At 49.5% G+C, this 14,366-nt stretch overlaps 1 protein-coding gene across 4 annotated transcripts in view; it reads left to right on the top strand.

The window, feature by feature from the left end:
* Positions 1 to 594: 594 nt before the first annotated feature.
* Positions 595 to 14,366, top strand: part of ATL1 (atlastin GTPase 1) — a 38,780-nt gene continuing 25,008 nt past the window's right edge. For 2 of the 4 annotated variants that reach the window (XM_083436930.1, XM_083436929.1), the window contains exons 1-2: positions 748 to 1,065; positions 10,334 to 10,581. In XM_083436930.1, the coding sequence (XP_083293056.1) occupies positions 1,032 to 1,065; positions 10,334 to 10,581 (282 nt within the window). In that variant the 5' untranslated portion in view covers positions 748 to 1,031. Of the gene's footprint in view, positions 1,066 to 10,333; positions 10,582 to 14,366 lie in introns of all 4 variants that reach the window. The other 2 variants (XM_083436932.1, XM_083436931.1) reach the window with 2 other exon arrangements.

Below are 14,366 nucleotides of genomic sequence, written 5' to 3'. Positions count from 1 at the left end.
TTGTCTGCCTGCCTTCTCTCTAGCCTAGATGTGCTGCATCCAGACAAGGAACTGGTTGTAAGTGTGGCATTCACCAGTTTGTGTTTTTGTTTTATTGCGTACTGTATTTTGTATTCTCATTTTGTGTTTTTTTTCTGCTGTGAACCGCCCTGGATCTTCGGATGAAGGGCGGTATACAACATAAATGCATGCATGCGTGCCTTGGTCGTGAAGGTTTGGGAACACCTAACGAGATTCCCGTCCTTAAGAAACGCTGCGTCCTCTGCTTTTCCGGTACCCAAAAGTGGCCTCCGCATCCTCCGCAGCTCCTGTTGCGCTTTAACCCACCTGCAGAGATGCGGAGACGGCTGTCGTCCGGGCAACGCCTGTTGCAGAGGACCCCACACCCAGAAACACGCGTGTGCCGTTCACACGTGCGCGCGCGTCCTTTCCTGTTGACCCCAGCCTCCCTATCCGGCAGGGCAGCGCACCGCAGATTGTAAGCTGCCCGGGGCAGGGACTTTTCCCAACCAAAAGCCAAGCTGAGCTGCATCCGGCTCCGGGGACAACCCAAAGCGCCTCTCGTGGTACCCGAAGGGGCGTCCCTGGAAGCTCGAGGGGTCCCGTGCGCCCTGCGATGCTGCTGCTGCTGCTGCTTGGGCGCATTTGCAGTGCCGGCTGCGCGCCGGGAGCGGCGCCTCCGCCGCGCGCGCGTGGCCGCGGCCGCCTCCGCCGCCTGCAGGTGCTCCCGCGCTGCGGCCTCCCCGCGATCCGCGACGCGCGCGCGCGCGCCCGAAGCAGGCGGAGGCTGACGCCGGCGGAGGGGGCGCCCCGTCCCCGCCCAGCCGCGGTTGCGCCCCAGCCGGATTGCGCCGCCACTCCCTGCGCCCTCCCGCCGGAGATGCGCAGCTGAGCGCCGCTTCCCTCGGCCAGGCAGCAGCGCTCGTCCTCGCCTCGCCGCCGCCGCCGCAGCATCCCCAGGCCCGGCCCAGGCTCCCCACCGCCTTCCTGCGACGCGGCAGCCGCAGCCGCCGCCACCGGGCGCGGCGATCATGGCCAAGCACCGCAAGGAGAGGAACAGCTGGGGTAGGTCTGGCCCGGCCGCGCTTCCTGCGTCCTTCCCCGGAGATCCTGGAGCGGGGCGCGCGGTAGGAAGGCCTGGAGGAGCCACCCGTCCCTGCGCCCATCCCCAATGTTGCTCCCCCAGGCGCCACCCCGGGGGCGCATCTCGCAGGGCGCAGGGAGGATGGATGGGTGCAGCCCCGCCGGGGCTGGGGGGGGGGGAGAGGGAGAGGATGAACAATGGGGCCAAAGAGATGCAAGGGGTGGGGAGCGGGGAGCCATTGTTTCTCCTCCTCCCCCTGGTTCAGAAGTAAACAAACCCTGAATTGGAAGACGGTGGTCGAGACAGGGTGGCCTTGCAAAAAAAAAAAAAGGGGGGGGTGTCTGGCTGTTAGATGCATTTTAGTAGCCCCTTAGCACTCCTTGGTGGCCAAAGGTAGGGTTTCTCTCCCCCCCCCCACCTGTTTAAAATAATGTGTGATGGTTGCTTTTGCAGGAGTGGGTGCGTTTTGATCCTTTTTAAATCATGAATTTTAGGCGTGATCTACCTGCAGAAGGAGGTACCGGATTCTAAGCCTCCTTCCCCAGGCTTGGGGGTTTTGTGCAGCGTGTCTGCGTGTTGTGATAATGTGTGAACTGATGGACCTCTCCGAAGCCAAAAAGGTGTGGTGCCGAGTGTGTTTGCTAGCAGGTTGAATCAGCAGGAAAGGGGGTGAATTTTAATGCACGTGTATATATACTGCATTTTGTGGGCTGCCTTCCCGTCCAGAGATGCTGCAGGCAGCTAACGGAATAAGGTAGCGTTGTGTAGAAATTCTGGGCATCGCGTAATCCTTGTGCAACTAGCGGATGACACAGAACTGGGAGGAGCACCTGACACCATAGGAGTCTGGGATAAAGCTCAAAACAGACCTTGATAGAAAGGAGTAGAAAACAGAGGTCCCACAGAGACCAATGCAAAGTTTGGGGAGGAAGCAACAAACATGACGAGGGATCCCTGATGTGTTCATGTGAAGGGTGTATCGGAGGCTGCACTTGATCACAAGTCAAACATGAGTCAGCTAACACAGTTTTAAGGCTGCATTAAGGGAAGCTTTGTTTCTGAGTCACGAGGAACAAGAGTTTGACTTAATTCTGCACCAGTCGGACCTTGTCTGGAGTGCTGTTTCCTGTTCTGGGTGCTGTAAGGAGGATATTGATCGGTGTGGGGAACCTGTGGCCCACCTGGTGTTGAGAGCCAGTGTGGTGTAGTGGTTAAGAGCGGTAGTCTCGTAATCTGGGGAACCGGGTTCGCGTCCCCGCTCCTCCAGATGCAGCTGCTGGGTGACCTTGGGCCAGTCACACTTCTCTGAAGTCTCTCAGCCCCACTCACCTCACAGAGTGTTTGTTGTGGGGGAGGAAGGGAAAGGAGAATGTGAGCCGCTTTGAGACTCCTTAAAGGGAGTGAAAGGCGGGATATCAAATCCAAACTCTTCTTCTTCTTGGACTCCAACTCCCAGCAGCCCCACCTGGCATGGCCAGTGGTCAGGGATGATGGGAGTGGGAGTCCAGCTGAATCTACAGGGTACCACTTTCCCCAACCGTGATTCAGAGCTTTAAATGTAAAGTCCAGGACTGAGACAACTGAGCCCAGGAATGAATTGGTAGTCAGTGCAGCTGGAAAAAAGGGGTTTCTTGATCTAGGGAACTCAGTACCATCTTCTAGCCCTGTCTTAGCCACCCAGTCATTTAAAACAACAACAACACAACACCCTTATCCCATGCACACTTATGACGCATACCCGTTGTAGGTAAGATTCCAAACCATATCAATAGTGGTGACCACTGAACTTGTTGTAAATGCCCCATTCATTAATCCTGATTAAAATGGTGATGGTGGGCTGTGCACAAAGGGGGTGGTTTTCGTGGAATAGATCCGGCGTGTGGGATTGTGGGTTTGGAACTGGGAGTGTAGTGGGGGTTTGCCTTAAAAGGGGGGCACACACCCAGTTACTGGAATGCTTTATTGGGGATTCCCCTCCCTTTTCACCCAATAGCTTTCCAGATATGTTATCTGGTTGTGCTTGCAGAACAAAGTACGAAGCGGGGAAGGTGAGTTGAGTTTAAGCAACTCATCGTGACTGTGCAGTGTTGCATTTGAAGGAGGAGGAGCTGTCCAGGTGAGAGGAGGGGAAGCAGAATGAAGAAGGGGAAAGGCCACTGTGGTGTTTTCCAGTTGGAACAGTCTCTCTCTCTCTTCCGCCCCTCACCAGGATTTACCAGCTAGGGAACAATATCAGACAGCAAATCCCCAGGGCTAGTGGGATGGGGTGGGTTGCTGAAGAAAATTCTAAAGTGTTGCATATAGTTCATCTGTCTAGTTCACTCTATCCAGAATTGGCAAACACCCTTATTAATTTAAAAAGACATATAAAAAAGCCAATGCAATTCTGGGCTGCATCAATAGGAGTATAGCATCTAGATCAAGGGAAGTAATAGTGCCACTGTATTCTGCTCTGGTCAGACCTCACCTGGAGTACTGTGTCCAGTTCTGGGCACCACAGTTCAAGAAGGACACTGACAAACTGGAACGTGTCCAGAGGAGGGCAACCAAAATGGTCAAAGGCCTGGAAAGGATGCCTTATGAGGAATGGCTAAGGTAGCTGGGCATGTTTAGCCTGGAGAAGAGGAGGTTAAGGGGTGATATGATAGCCATGTTCAAATATATAAAAGGATGTCACATAGAGGAGGGAGAAAGGTTGTTTTCTGCTGCTCCAGAGAAGCGGACACGGAGCAATGGATCCAAACTACAAGAAAGAAGATTCCACCTAAACATTAGGAAGAACTTCCTGACAGTAAGAGCTGTTCGGCAGTGGAATTTGCTGCCAAGGAGTGTGGTGGAGTCTCCATCTTTGGAGGTCTTTAAGCAGAGGCTTGACAACCAGATGTCAGGAGTGCTCTGATGGTGTTTCCTGCTTGGCAGGGGGTTGGACTCGATGGCCCTTGTGGTCTCTTCCAACTCTAGGATTCTATGATTCTATGATATATATTTTTAAAAATCTATTTGCAATTTTCAAAAATGCATATGAAACCATTGCTCATTTCTGTACATTTCCATGAGCAGGCACTGGGAAAATAGCTATGGTATTATATTTTTAAAAATGCAGCTGCTGTCCTAGACCAGGGTGGTTCACATTAACTGTGTCAAAAGCAGCCAAATGAACTTTTCTTTTTTTAAGATGGTACATGCAACCTATGGTTAGGGGAAATGGGGCACTGCCCCACCAATCTCAGTCTGGCCTGCCTGCCTGCCTGCCTTTTCATGGGGTGGTTCTGGCGGTCACTGCCTGCCTATTGTGGGTCTCCCTGCCTTCTGTCCCACCAGCTCCAACAATCACCAGCCACCACTGGCTACGATCTTATGGCCTGGATCATGTGAAACGCTGGCCAGATCAGTTAGTCTTCCAGCCTCCTCCAAAGTGAAAATGGACCCTGGAACACCCTCAGTATGTTCCACAAAGGCTGCATGTGGCTGGATTGTGGAGAGCCAGCTGCTTTCAAAGGCAACAGATCTGCCATTCCCCTGAGAGAGGTCCTGGAGCACAGTTTGTAGACTCTTGACCTCACTCATCACTATGAGGAACAGCTGAAGGAGTTGGGTATGTTCAGCCTGAAGAAGAGTGGACTGAGAGGTGACAGGATAGCCATCTTCAAACATCTGAAGGGCTGTCACAATAGAAGATGGAGCAAGCAACCAATGGATTGAAATTACAAGAAAGATCTTGACTAAACATCAAGAAGAACTTTCTAACAGCAAGAGTTATTTAACTGTGGAAAGGACACCCTCGGAAGTGGGTGGATGTTTTTCAATAGAGGTTGGCTTGTCAGGGATGCTTTAGCTGTGATTCCAGCATTGCAGAGGGTTGAACTAGATGCCCTTTGGGGATCCCTTCCAACTCTACAGCACAATTCGAAGTGTTGATGCTGACCTTGAAAGCCCTAAACGGCTTCGGTCCAGTATACCTGAAGGAGCGTCTCCACCCCCATCATTCTGCCCGGACACTGAGGTCCAGCTCCAAGGGCCTTCTGGCGGTTCCCTCACTGCGAGAAGCCAAGTTACAGGGAACCAGGCAGAGGGCCTTCTTGGTGGTGGTGCCCTCCCTGTGGAACGCCCTCCCACCAGATGTCAAAGAGAACAACGACCAGACTTTTAGAAGACATCTGAAGGCAGCCCTGTTTAGGGAAGCTTTTAATGTTTAACAGACCACTGTATTTTAATACTTTGTTGGAAGCCGCCCAGAGTGGGCAGGGTATAAATAAATTATTATTATTATTATTATTATTATTATTATTATTATTATTATTATTTTCTATTATCTGCAACCTGGAAATAGTAATGTCGACCTGTTGTTTTTGTAGAGAGTGCTGAGATCAAGTATGTGAAGTGCCTTCAAAGACTGAAAAAATGCGTTGTGTAAGGGGTTATGATTTATTTGTAACCAACCGTGTTTCTTAATATGGCTGCCGAGTGCCGTGTGCATCTTTTAGAAAATGATTTCCTCCTAAAAAAACAAAATAGCCTTTATGCTAGCTAGAGTGACTCCTCCATCACCCATTCTCCCAGCCCTGCCTCACTCATGTTCTTCTACTTTACAAGCAACTGCAAACCCCAAGTAGCAAATTTTGTCTTTGCAGCAAGTCCTCTGATGCCAATTCCTCCGGAGCAGCTGTGAAGATTGACAGAGCTCTTCCCATACTGCTCTCCCTCCCTCCCTCCCTGCCTTAGCCATGCAGCTGCGATTGGGAGAAGGGTCTGGTTGAGTTGCAGGCTTTTCCTTTAAATACTGCAGAGAAGTAGAACAAACTCTGCATGAACTCAAAATAGTTCAAGGTGGTTTGTAGGTATCTTGTTGTTTAGTCGTTTAGTCGTGTCCGACTCTTCGTGACCCCGTGGACCAGAGCACGCCAGGCACTCCTGTCTTCCACTGCCTCCCACAGCTTGGTCAAACTCATGCTGGTAGCTTCGAGAACACTGTCCCACCATCTCGTCCTCTGTCGTCCCCTTCTCCTTGTGCCCTCCATCTTTCCCAACATCAGGGTCTTTCCCAGGGAGTCTTCTCTTCTCATGAGGTCTTCTCAAAGTCTTGGAGCCTCAGCTTCAGGATCTGTCCTTCCAATGAGCACTCAGGGCTGATTTCCTTCAGAATGGATGCGTTTGATCTTCTTGCAGTCCGTGGGACTCTCAAGAGTCTCCTCCAGCACCATAATTCAAAAGCATGAATTCTTCGGCTATCAGCCTTCTTTATGGTCCAGCTCTAACTTCCATACATCACTACTGGGAAAACCATACCTTTAACTATACAGACCTTTGTTGGCAAGGTGATGTCTCTGCTTTTTAAGATGCTGCCTAGGTTTGTCATTGCTTTTCTCCCAAGAAGCAGGCGTATTTTAAAACTCTTATTTTTAAAACTCTTATTGGGCATAAACACCAGGAAGAACGTCAGTGAGAGCTGTTCAACTGTGGAACAGTCTCAGTCGGAAAGTGGTGAGCTGTTCTTCTTGGAGAAGAAGAGTTTTGGATTTGATATCCCGCTTTATTTTTTATTTTTTATATAATTTTTTATTAGTTTTTTAACATATCATTTTCAACAGTAATTAAACATACTTTTACATCTTATACTTTTTTTTGACTTCCATCAATCTCATCTGAAAATTTTCCGATCTAATCTCTTAGTATACATTTCTTACTTTCCCTATTACAATCTCATAACTAATATCTCTATTCTTTTTCTACGTTGTAATGTTTCATATACTTCTCCTTACAAAACTTCTTGTAGTCCTACTAAGCGTAATTTGTTGATTACAATTGCTCTTTAGATAGTTCATATACTTCTTCCAATCTTCTGTAAATCTCTGGTCCCGCAGGTTTCGAATCCTTCCTTTCATTTTATCCAATTCTGCGTAGTCCATTCATTTTGTCTAGCTGTGATTCCTGGGTTTAAGGGGGTTGGACTAGATGACCCTCGTGGTCCCTTCCAACTCTACAACTGTATGATGATATGACTTAATGATGGAATTCACTGCCACTGACCACGGACGCTAGCTAAGATCTCACCAAAGCTAATTTCCTTTTGGCAGCAGCTGCAGCTAAAATGGAATGTCAATATTCCCAGAAAACAGCTTAGATTAAACAGTATTTCCTTCCTGCCTGGAAGCTGGCATCAACTGGAAATTTTTTGCCAGCTCCGTTGCTTCTTGGCCTAACCTACCTCACAGGGTTGTTGTCCCTTCCAACGCTGTGATTCTTTGTGTGCCACAAAATGGTGGGATATACATGGAATAAATCAAAGATGCCCAACTATTACGGCTGAAGTTTCTGTTCAGCTTTGTGGCAAATTCCACATGTGATAATACAGGTTTGGTGTGTTGTTGTTGTTTAAATTATTTAAGGGAAACTTCCCCAATGACTTTTTAAACCAAACAGCTTAATGGGCGATATAATTGCAGAGGTGACATTCCATAAGATGTTGCCAAAGCAAAGGAAGACCAGATTGGCTTGAAAGCACATCTTGGGTTGTGTGATAGACCAAGTCCCTTTATTTCCAGGCAAATGAGAATCAGTTGGGGCCAGAAATAGCTTTCTTGGAAGTCAGTTTCTGTGCTGGCTCATGCTAGGGTGGGGGCTGGTTTCTCGCAGTGCAAAAGCAGCTTTAAAATGCTGCCAAATTCACCGATAATTGACAGTGAGTTTGCAACCAGATTGAATGGCAAGGATGGACGGGCCCATAGCTCAGTAAAAGAGTGTGTATGTACTTTGCATACAGAATAGCTAGGGCTCAGTCTTTCGTCTCTCCTTAAAAGAAGGTTCAGGTAGCAGCTGGTGCAAAAGACCTTCTTTGTCCGAGATCCCAGAGAGTCACTTCTGCTACAGGAAGAATACCTGGGTTAGGTGGTTTCTAAAGGTAAGTTAGACGTGGGTGGCACTGTGGGTTAAACCACAGAGCCTAGGACTTGCTGATCAGTAGGTCGGCGGTTCGAATCCCCGCTACGGGGTGAGCTCCTGTTGCTCGGTCCCTGTTCCTGCCAACCTAGCAGTTCGAAAGCACGTCAAAGTGCAAGTAGATCAATAGGTACCACTCCGGCGGGAAGGTAAACGGCGTTTCCGTGCGCTGCTCTGGTTCGCCAGAAGTGGCTTAGTCATGCTGGCCACATGACCTGGAAGCTGTCTGCGGACAAACGCCGGCTCCCTCGGCCAATAAAGCGAGATGAGCGCTGCAAGCCCAGAGTCGGTCATGACTGGACCTAATGGTCAGGGATCCCTTTACCTTTACTAAAGGTAAGTTAAAGGACCCCTGGATGGTTAAGCCCAGTCAAAGGTTACTATGGGGCTCATCTTGCTTTCAGGCCAAGGGAGCCAGTGTTTGTCCGCAGACAGCTTTCTGGGTCATGTGGCCAGCAGGACTAAACCGCTTCTGGCGTAACGGGACACCATGATGGAAACCAGAGCACACAGAAGCGCCATTTATCTTCCCGCCACAGTGGTACCTATTTATCTACTCGCACTGGTGTGCTTTCGAACTGCTAGGTTGGCAGGAGCTGGGACTGAGCAACGGGAGCTCACCCCATCACGGGGATTCGAACCACTGACCTTCTGATCGGTGAGCCGGAGAGGCTCAGTGGTTTAGACCACAGCACCACCCGCGTCCCTAGGTGGTTTCTATAAGGCAAACTTAGTTGGTATCTAAGGTGCTACCGGACAATTTTTTAATTTTTTTAAATATTTTGACTGTGTCAGACCAACACGGCTACCTACCTGAATTTAGAACCTTCCCTCAGGTGTTCTGGGCTACAAATCCCAACAAAAGAGAGTCAGGCTAAACATCAGGAATACCTTTCTGACAGTAAGAGTTGTTAGACAGCTCTTTCCTTGCAGGTTTCTAAGTAGAGGCTGGATGGCCATCTGTCAAGGATGTTCTAGTTGAGATTCCTGCAATGTGTCAATAATAATAATAATAATAATAATAATAATAATAATAATAATAATAATTTATTATTTGTACCCCACCCATCTGGCTGGGTTTCCCCAGCCACTCTGGGCGGCTTCCAACAAAGATGAAAAATACACTAAAATGTCACATATTAAAAACTTCCCTGAACAGGGCTGCCTCAGATGTCTTCTGAATGTCAGGTAGTTGTTTATCACTTTGACATCTGATGGGAGGGCGTTCCACAGGGCAGGCGCCACTACCGAGAAAGCCCTCTGCCTGGTTCCCTGTAACTTGGCCTCTCGCAGTGAGGGAACCGCCAGAAGGCCCTCAGAGCTGGACCTCAGTGTCCAGGCAGAACGATGGGGGTGGAGACGCTCCTTCAGATATACTGGACCGAGGCCGTTTAGGGCTTTAAAGGTCAGCACCAACACTTTGAATTGTGCTCGGAAACGTACTGGGAGCCAATGTAGGTCTTTCAAGACTGGTGTTATGTGGTCTTGGCGGCTGCTCCCAGTCAGCAGTCTAGCTGCCGCATTCTGGATTAGTTGTCGTTTCCGGGTCACCTTCAAAGGTAGCCCCACATAGAGCGCATTGCAGTAGTCCAAGTGGGAGATAACCAGAGCATGCACCACTCTGGCGAGACAGTCTGTGGGCAGGTAGGGTTTCATCCTGCGTACCAGATGGAGCTGGTAAACAGTCGCCCTGGACACAGAATTGACCTGCGCCTCCATGGACAGCTGTGAGTCCAAAATGACTCCCAGGCTGCGCACCTGGTCCTTTAGGGGCACAGTTGCCCTATTCAGGACCAGGGAGTCCCCCACACCCGCCCGCCCCCTGTCCCCCCAAAACAGTACTCCTGTCTTGTCAAGATTCAGCCTCAATCTGTTAGCCGCCATCCATCCTTCAACCATTCTCCGCCATCCATCCTCCAGTGTATGACAATTGCAGAGGGTTGGACTAGATGATTCTTGAGGGTTCATCGCAACTGTATGATTCTATGATTCCTGGCCATTGGGCATGATGGCTGGGGCTGATGGCAGTGGCGTAGCGTGGGGGGTGCAGGGGGGGCTGGCCGCACCGGGCGCAACATCTGGGGGTTAGGGTTAGGGGGCACAAATCCACGGGTTAGGGGGCGCAAATCCACGGGTTAGGGGGCGCAAATCCACGGGTTAGGGGGTGCAAATTACTTGCCTTGCCCCGGGTGCTGACAACCCACGCTACGCCACTAGCTGATGGGAGCCGGAGGGTGGTGGTTGAAGGGGCTAATTCAGCTCTACCCTCTGCTGCTGGGACCTGACCCTGGGGGCTGCTCTCTTCCGACACAGGTGGCTTCTCTGAAAAGAATTACGAGTGGAGCTCGGAGGAGGAGGAGTCCGACGGGAAGGCCCGCCCGGTGCAGGTGCTCATCGTGAAGGATGACCACTCCTTTGAGCTGGACGAAGAGGCCCTCAACCGCATCTTGCTTTCGGAAGCCGTCCGAGACCGCGAGGTGGTGGCCGTCTCCGTGGCCGGGGCTTTCCGGAAGGGCAAGTCGTTCCTGATGGACTTCATGTTGAGATACATGTACAACATGGTAGGTGGGCCTCACGTGGTCTCGTTCCGCATCTTCAGGCCTCCCCACTAGGGCAGGAGCAAATCAGCTTTTGGGATCTGTCCACTTCCCTCGCAATATTATACAGTGGTGCCTCGCAAGACAAAATTAATTCGTTCCGCGAGTCTCTTCGTCTAGCGGTTTTTTCGTCTTGCGAAGCAACCCTATTAGCGGCTTAGCGGATTAGCACTATTAGCGGTTTAGCGGCTATTAGCGGCTATTAAAGTCTTAAGGGATTAGCGGATTAGCTGCTAAAAGGCTATTAGCAGCTTAGTGCCTTAGAAAAAGGGGGTGGGGAGCGGAAAAAAATCTCAGGACTCGCAAGACATTTTCGTCTTGCGAAGCAAGCCCATAGGGAAATTCGTCCTGCGAAGCGCATTGAAAAACGGAAAACCCTTTCGTCTAGTGGGTTTTCCGTCTTGCGAGGCATTCGTCTTGCGGGGTACCACTGTATTATGGGCTGTCCCGTGAATCTGCTGGATGAAATAGCGGAAGAACGTTGCCTCAGGAGAGTGAGGGAAATTCTCAGGAATGATTCACACCCTGGCCGGCACTTTTTTGATCTCCTGCCCTCGGGCAGAAGATATAGAAGCAGGATTAGTCGCACCAACAGGGTAAAGAACAGCTTCTATCTGTGGGCTGTTAGGCTGGTAAATGAAAAGATAACAACAGGGCAACTGACTTTCGGGTTTGGTGGGTGTGTGTCAGTAAACGAGGGGAATTAAGACTAAGAGAGCTGAGTGGGGGGTGCTCGCATAGCTGTCAACTTTCAGATTTGAAAATAAGGGATCAGCAGCCTCACCTGTCCCGGGGACAGTCTACGGGATATCTAACAATGCGGGAAGCAGCGGGAAACGGCGCTGGAATAAGGGGATTTCCTGCAAAAAAAGGGAAGGTTGGCAGCTATGGGTGCTTGTGTAATTTCACTGTATACAAGTTGTACAAGTGACAATAAAGTATTTCAGTTTCAATAGGCAAGGTTGGGCAGATGTTCTGTTCTTATTTATTCATACGCCTCCTTTCGGCAGAAAAAAAAGCACCCCAAGGCGGCTCACAAACAGTGCAAATGCAAATTTGTGTCAGTCTGGAGGGCCTTTTCTTTGGTGGCTCCCTGCTCGTGGAATGCTTCCCCCAGGAAGGCTTGCCTGGCACTGTCACTCATTACACACCTTTAGGCACCAGGCGAAAACATTCCTCTTTCACCAGACCATTGGCCTTTATCTTTAATGTGTTAAAATGTATTCTTGATTTTATCTATGAACGTATGTGGGCTTTTGTTTGTCAGGGTGTGGTATGTGTTTGTGTACGTGTGTAAGCCACTTTGAGTCAGGCTGGCAAGGAAGAGCGACTAACAAATGAAATGAAAAATGCAAATACAAATAAACCAATGCAAAGGTTTGATGGAGGCCATGGATGCCTTAGTTGACATTCCTACATTGCAGGAGGTCAGACTAGATGATCCTTGGGATCCCTTCTAACGCTACGATTCTGTGTTGCTATGAAATAAATGTAGTAAGTAATAATATTTTGGTGGGGGGTTGGTTTGTTTTCTTAGGCTTTGAATTTTGAATTTCTTTTATACTGTAAACCACCCGGCGATCTTTGTATGAAGGGTGGCATATAAATTTAATAAACTCTGAAGTAATAATAATAACAGCAATACAATAAAAAATAATGCTAAATCTGAACATTTCAGAAGCAATAAAATGCATTTGTTTTCCTGCCAAAAAGACAGCAGGATTACTATTCTGCATTAAAACATTTAAGAGAGAGCAAGAGTAAGTACCGAAACAATAACTCTTCCTTTTAAGGGTCCCAGGCAATGGAGGGTGGGGAAGGGGAGGCCAGTGAACTGGCTTGTCCTGATGGTTCCCACAGGCTTTCTCCTGCTGGGGTGGTGGCGAAGTGTGAGCTGTGTGTCAGGAGTTCAGCCTACACTCGAGTAGGACCCTGGCAGAGACACATGCCCGACTGGCATGTTCTCTTCCTCCTGGTCTTCTGTTCAGGAGCTTCAAAAGCTTTCTTCAGCCCGAACATCACAGCGACCGATGCCAACAGACCAGCACACTTAGGGATCATAGCTGCCAACTTTCCCCTTTTTAAAAGGGAAATTCCCTTATTCCGAATAGGATTCCTTGCAAGAAAAGGGAAAAGTTGACAGCTATGTTAGGGATCCGCAGAGTTTGCGCAGTTGCATAACAGACCTCAGCACCTCAGCATTTTGGCTAATCTACTTTATTTACATATCAACACACACGGAACACTGCAACATGGCTCCCCCTCTCTAGCATCAGACAGCAAAGAGAAAAAAGAAAGGACAATAGTCCCACTTCACGGAACGCAGGAACACAAACATCCTGTCTCTGTCACTTCCCACTCTGTGGAGTCAAAACATACACCGTCATGTGAAAGACAACAATCCCATGACTGCAATCACGGAGCAGGAATTCTAACACCGTGCCCTTGCCACTTGGGTGTTAAGCAGGGAAGGTGCTGTAAGGAACAATTCCTGACTCTCTCCTTTGGGTTAGGGGGCGTGGGCTAGGGGCCAGCTCCTTGTCCCAGAACTCACATAAATGTCTGGCCAGTCCTAATGTCGAGGGGATCTGTCCAGCGTCCAGAATGCAACACAGCGCGCTGTTCTGACAGCTCCGGGGACGCCCCAGACATTTGGCACCCTAAGCAGACACGTTGCCAAGATCTTGAGAGCTATTGATCTGCGTGTAGCCCCAGCTTCCCAGCCATAATAGTAGTGTGTATTTTCATTGTCATTGATTTATTTCCTTTACCCATCAATATCCACATGGCATCCCGGAACAATTTACGGCGCAATAAAAGCATGCTCAGAACAATTGTGCGCTTGAAGCGAGGCTGCTGGAACATTTGCATCTATTTAAGCCATTACAGGTTTCTATAAAAACAATTTAAAGCAACAAGAACAGGAGCACACGTCTAAAAGCCATTCAAATGCAACAGAGACGCCAACCAGGATCTTTTCACCGTAAGGTCCCAGGACATGTTACAGCGCTGTAAAGATGCAATATTAAATCCAATTAAAATAATACGGTGGATCGGGTATGCTGCCTGCTTTTCCCATTGTTTTTAGCCTGGGCAACTTTTCCACTGGAAAAGCCTCCAAAGTAAGCCCTATGGATTGTACTTGGGACAGCACTAACGTGGGGGGACGCAGGTGGCACTGTGGGTTAAACCACAGAGCCTAGGGCTTGCCGATCAGAAGGTCAGCAGTTCGAATCCCTGCGATGGGCTGAGCTCCTGTTACTTGGTCCCTGCTCCTGCCAACCTAGCTGTTCGAAAGCACATCAAAGTGCAAGTAGATAAATAGATACCGCTCTGGCGGGGAGGTAAACAGCGTTTCCATGTGCTGCTCTGGTTTGCCAGAAGCGGCTTAGTCATGCTGGCCACATGACCCGGAAGCTGTACACCGGCTCCCTCGGCTGATACAGCGAGATGAGCGCCGCAACCCCAGAGTCGGCCATGACTGGACCTAATGGTCAGGGGTCCCTTTACCTTTTAAGGAAGGCATTTCTTATTTCTCCTTGAGCAGTGGGACATTCTCCCCAGTGCTCCCTCTAAATCTGTTCTGGGGGATCCTCCGCTCCCCAGAGCAGATCTGGGCTTGGTTCATGGGGAGGAGAGATCCCATTGCACAAACACTAATCCTTTTCCGAGTGCAAATATTTCACGGAATAACGCCCCGTATGATGACACACGCCCTTCAGTCCCTCTCCCTCACCCCTTCATGCAGG

The sequence above is a fragment of the Podarcis tiliguerta genome (assembly GCF_965153285.1).
Source record: "Podarcis tiliguerta genome assembly, chromosome: 1".
In the NCBI taxonomy this organism is placed as follows: domain Eukaryota; kingdom Metazoa; phylum Chordata; class Lepidosauria; order Squamata; family Lacertidae; genus Podarcis; species Podarcis tiliguerta.
The sequence above is the reverse complement of the archived record's forward strand: the minus strand, read 5'-3'. Positions and strand labels throughout refer to the sequence as shown.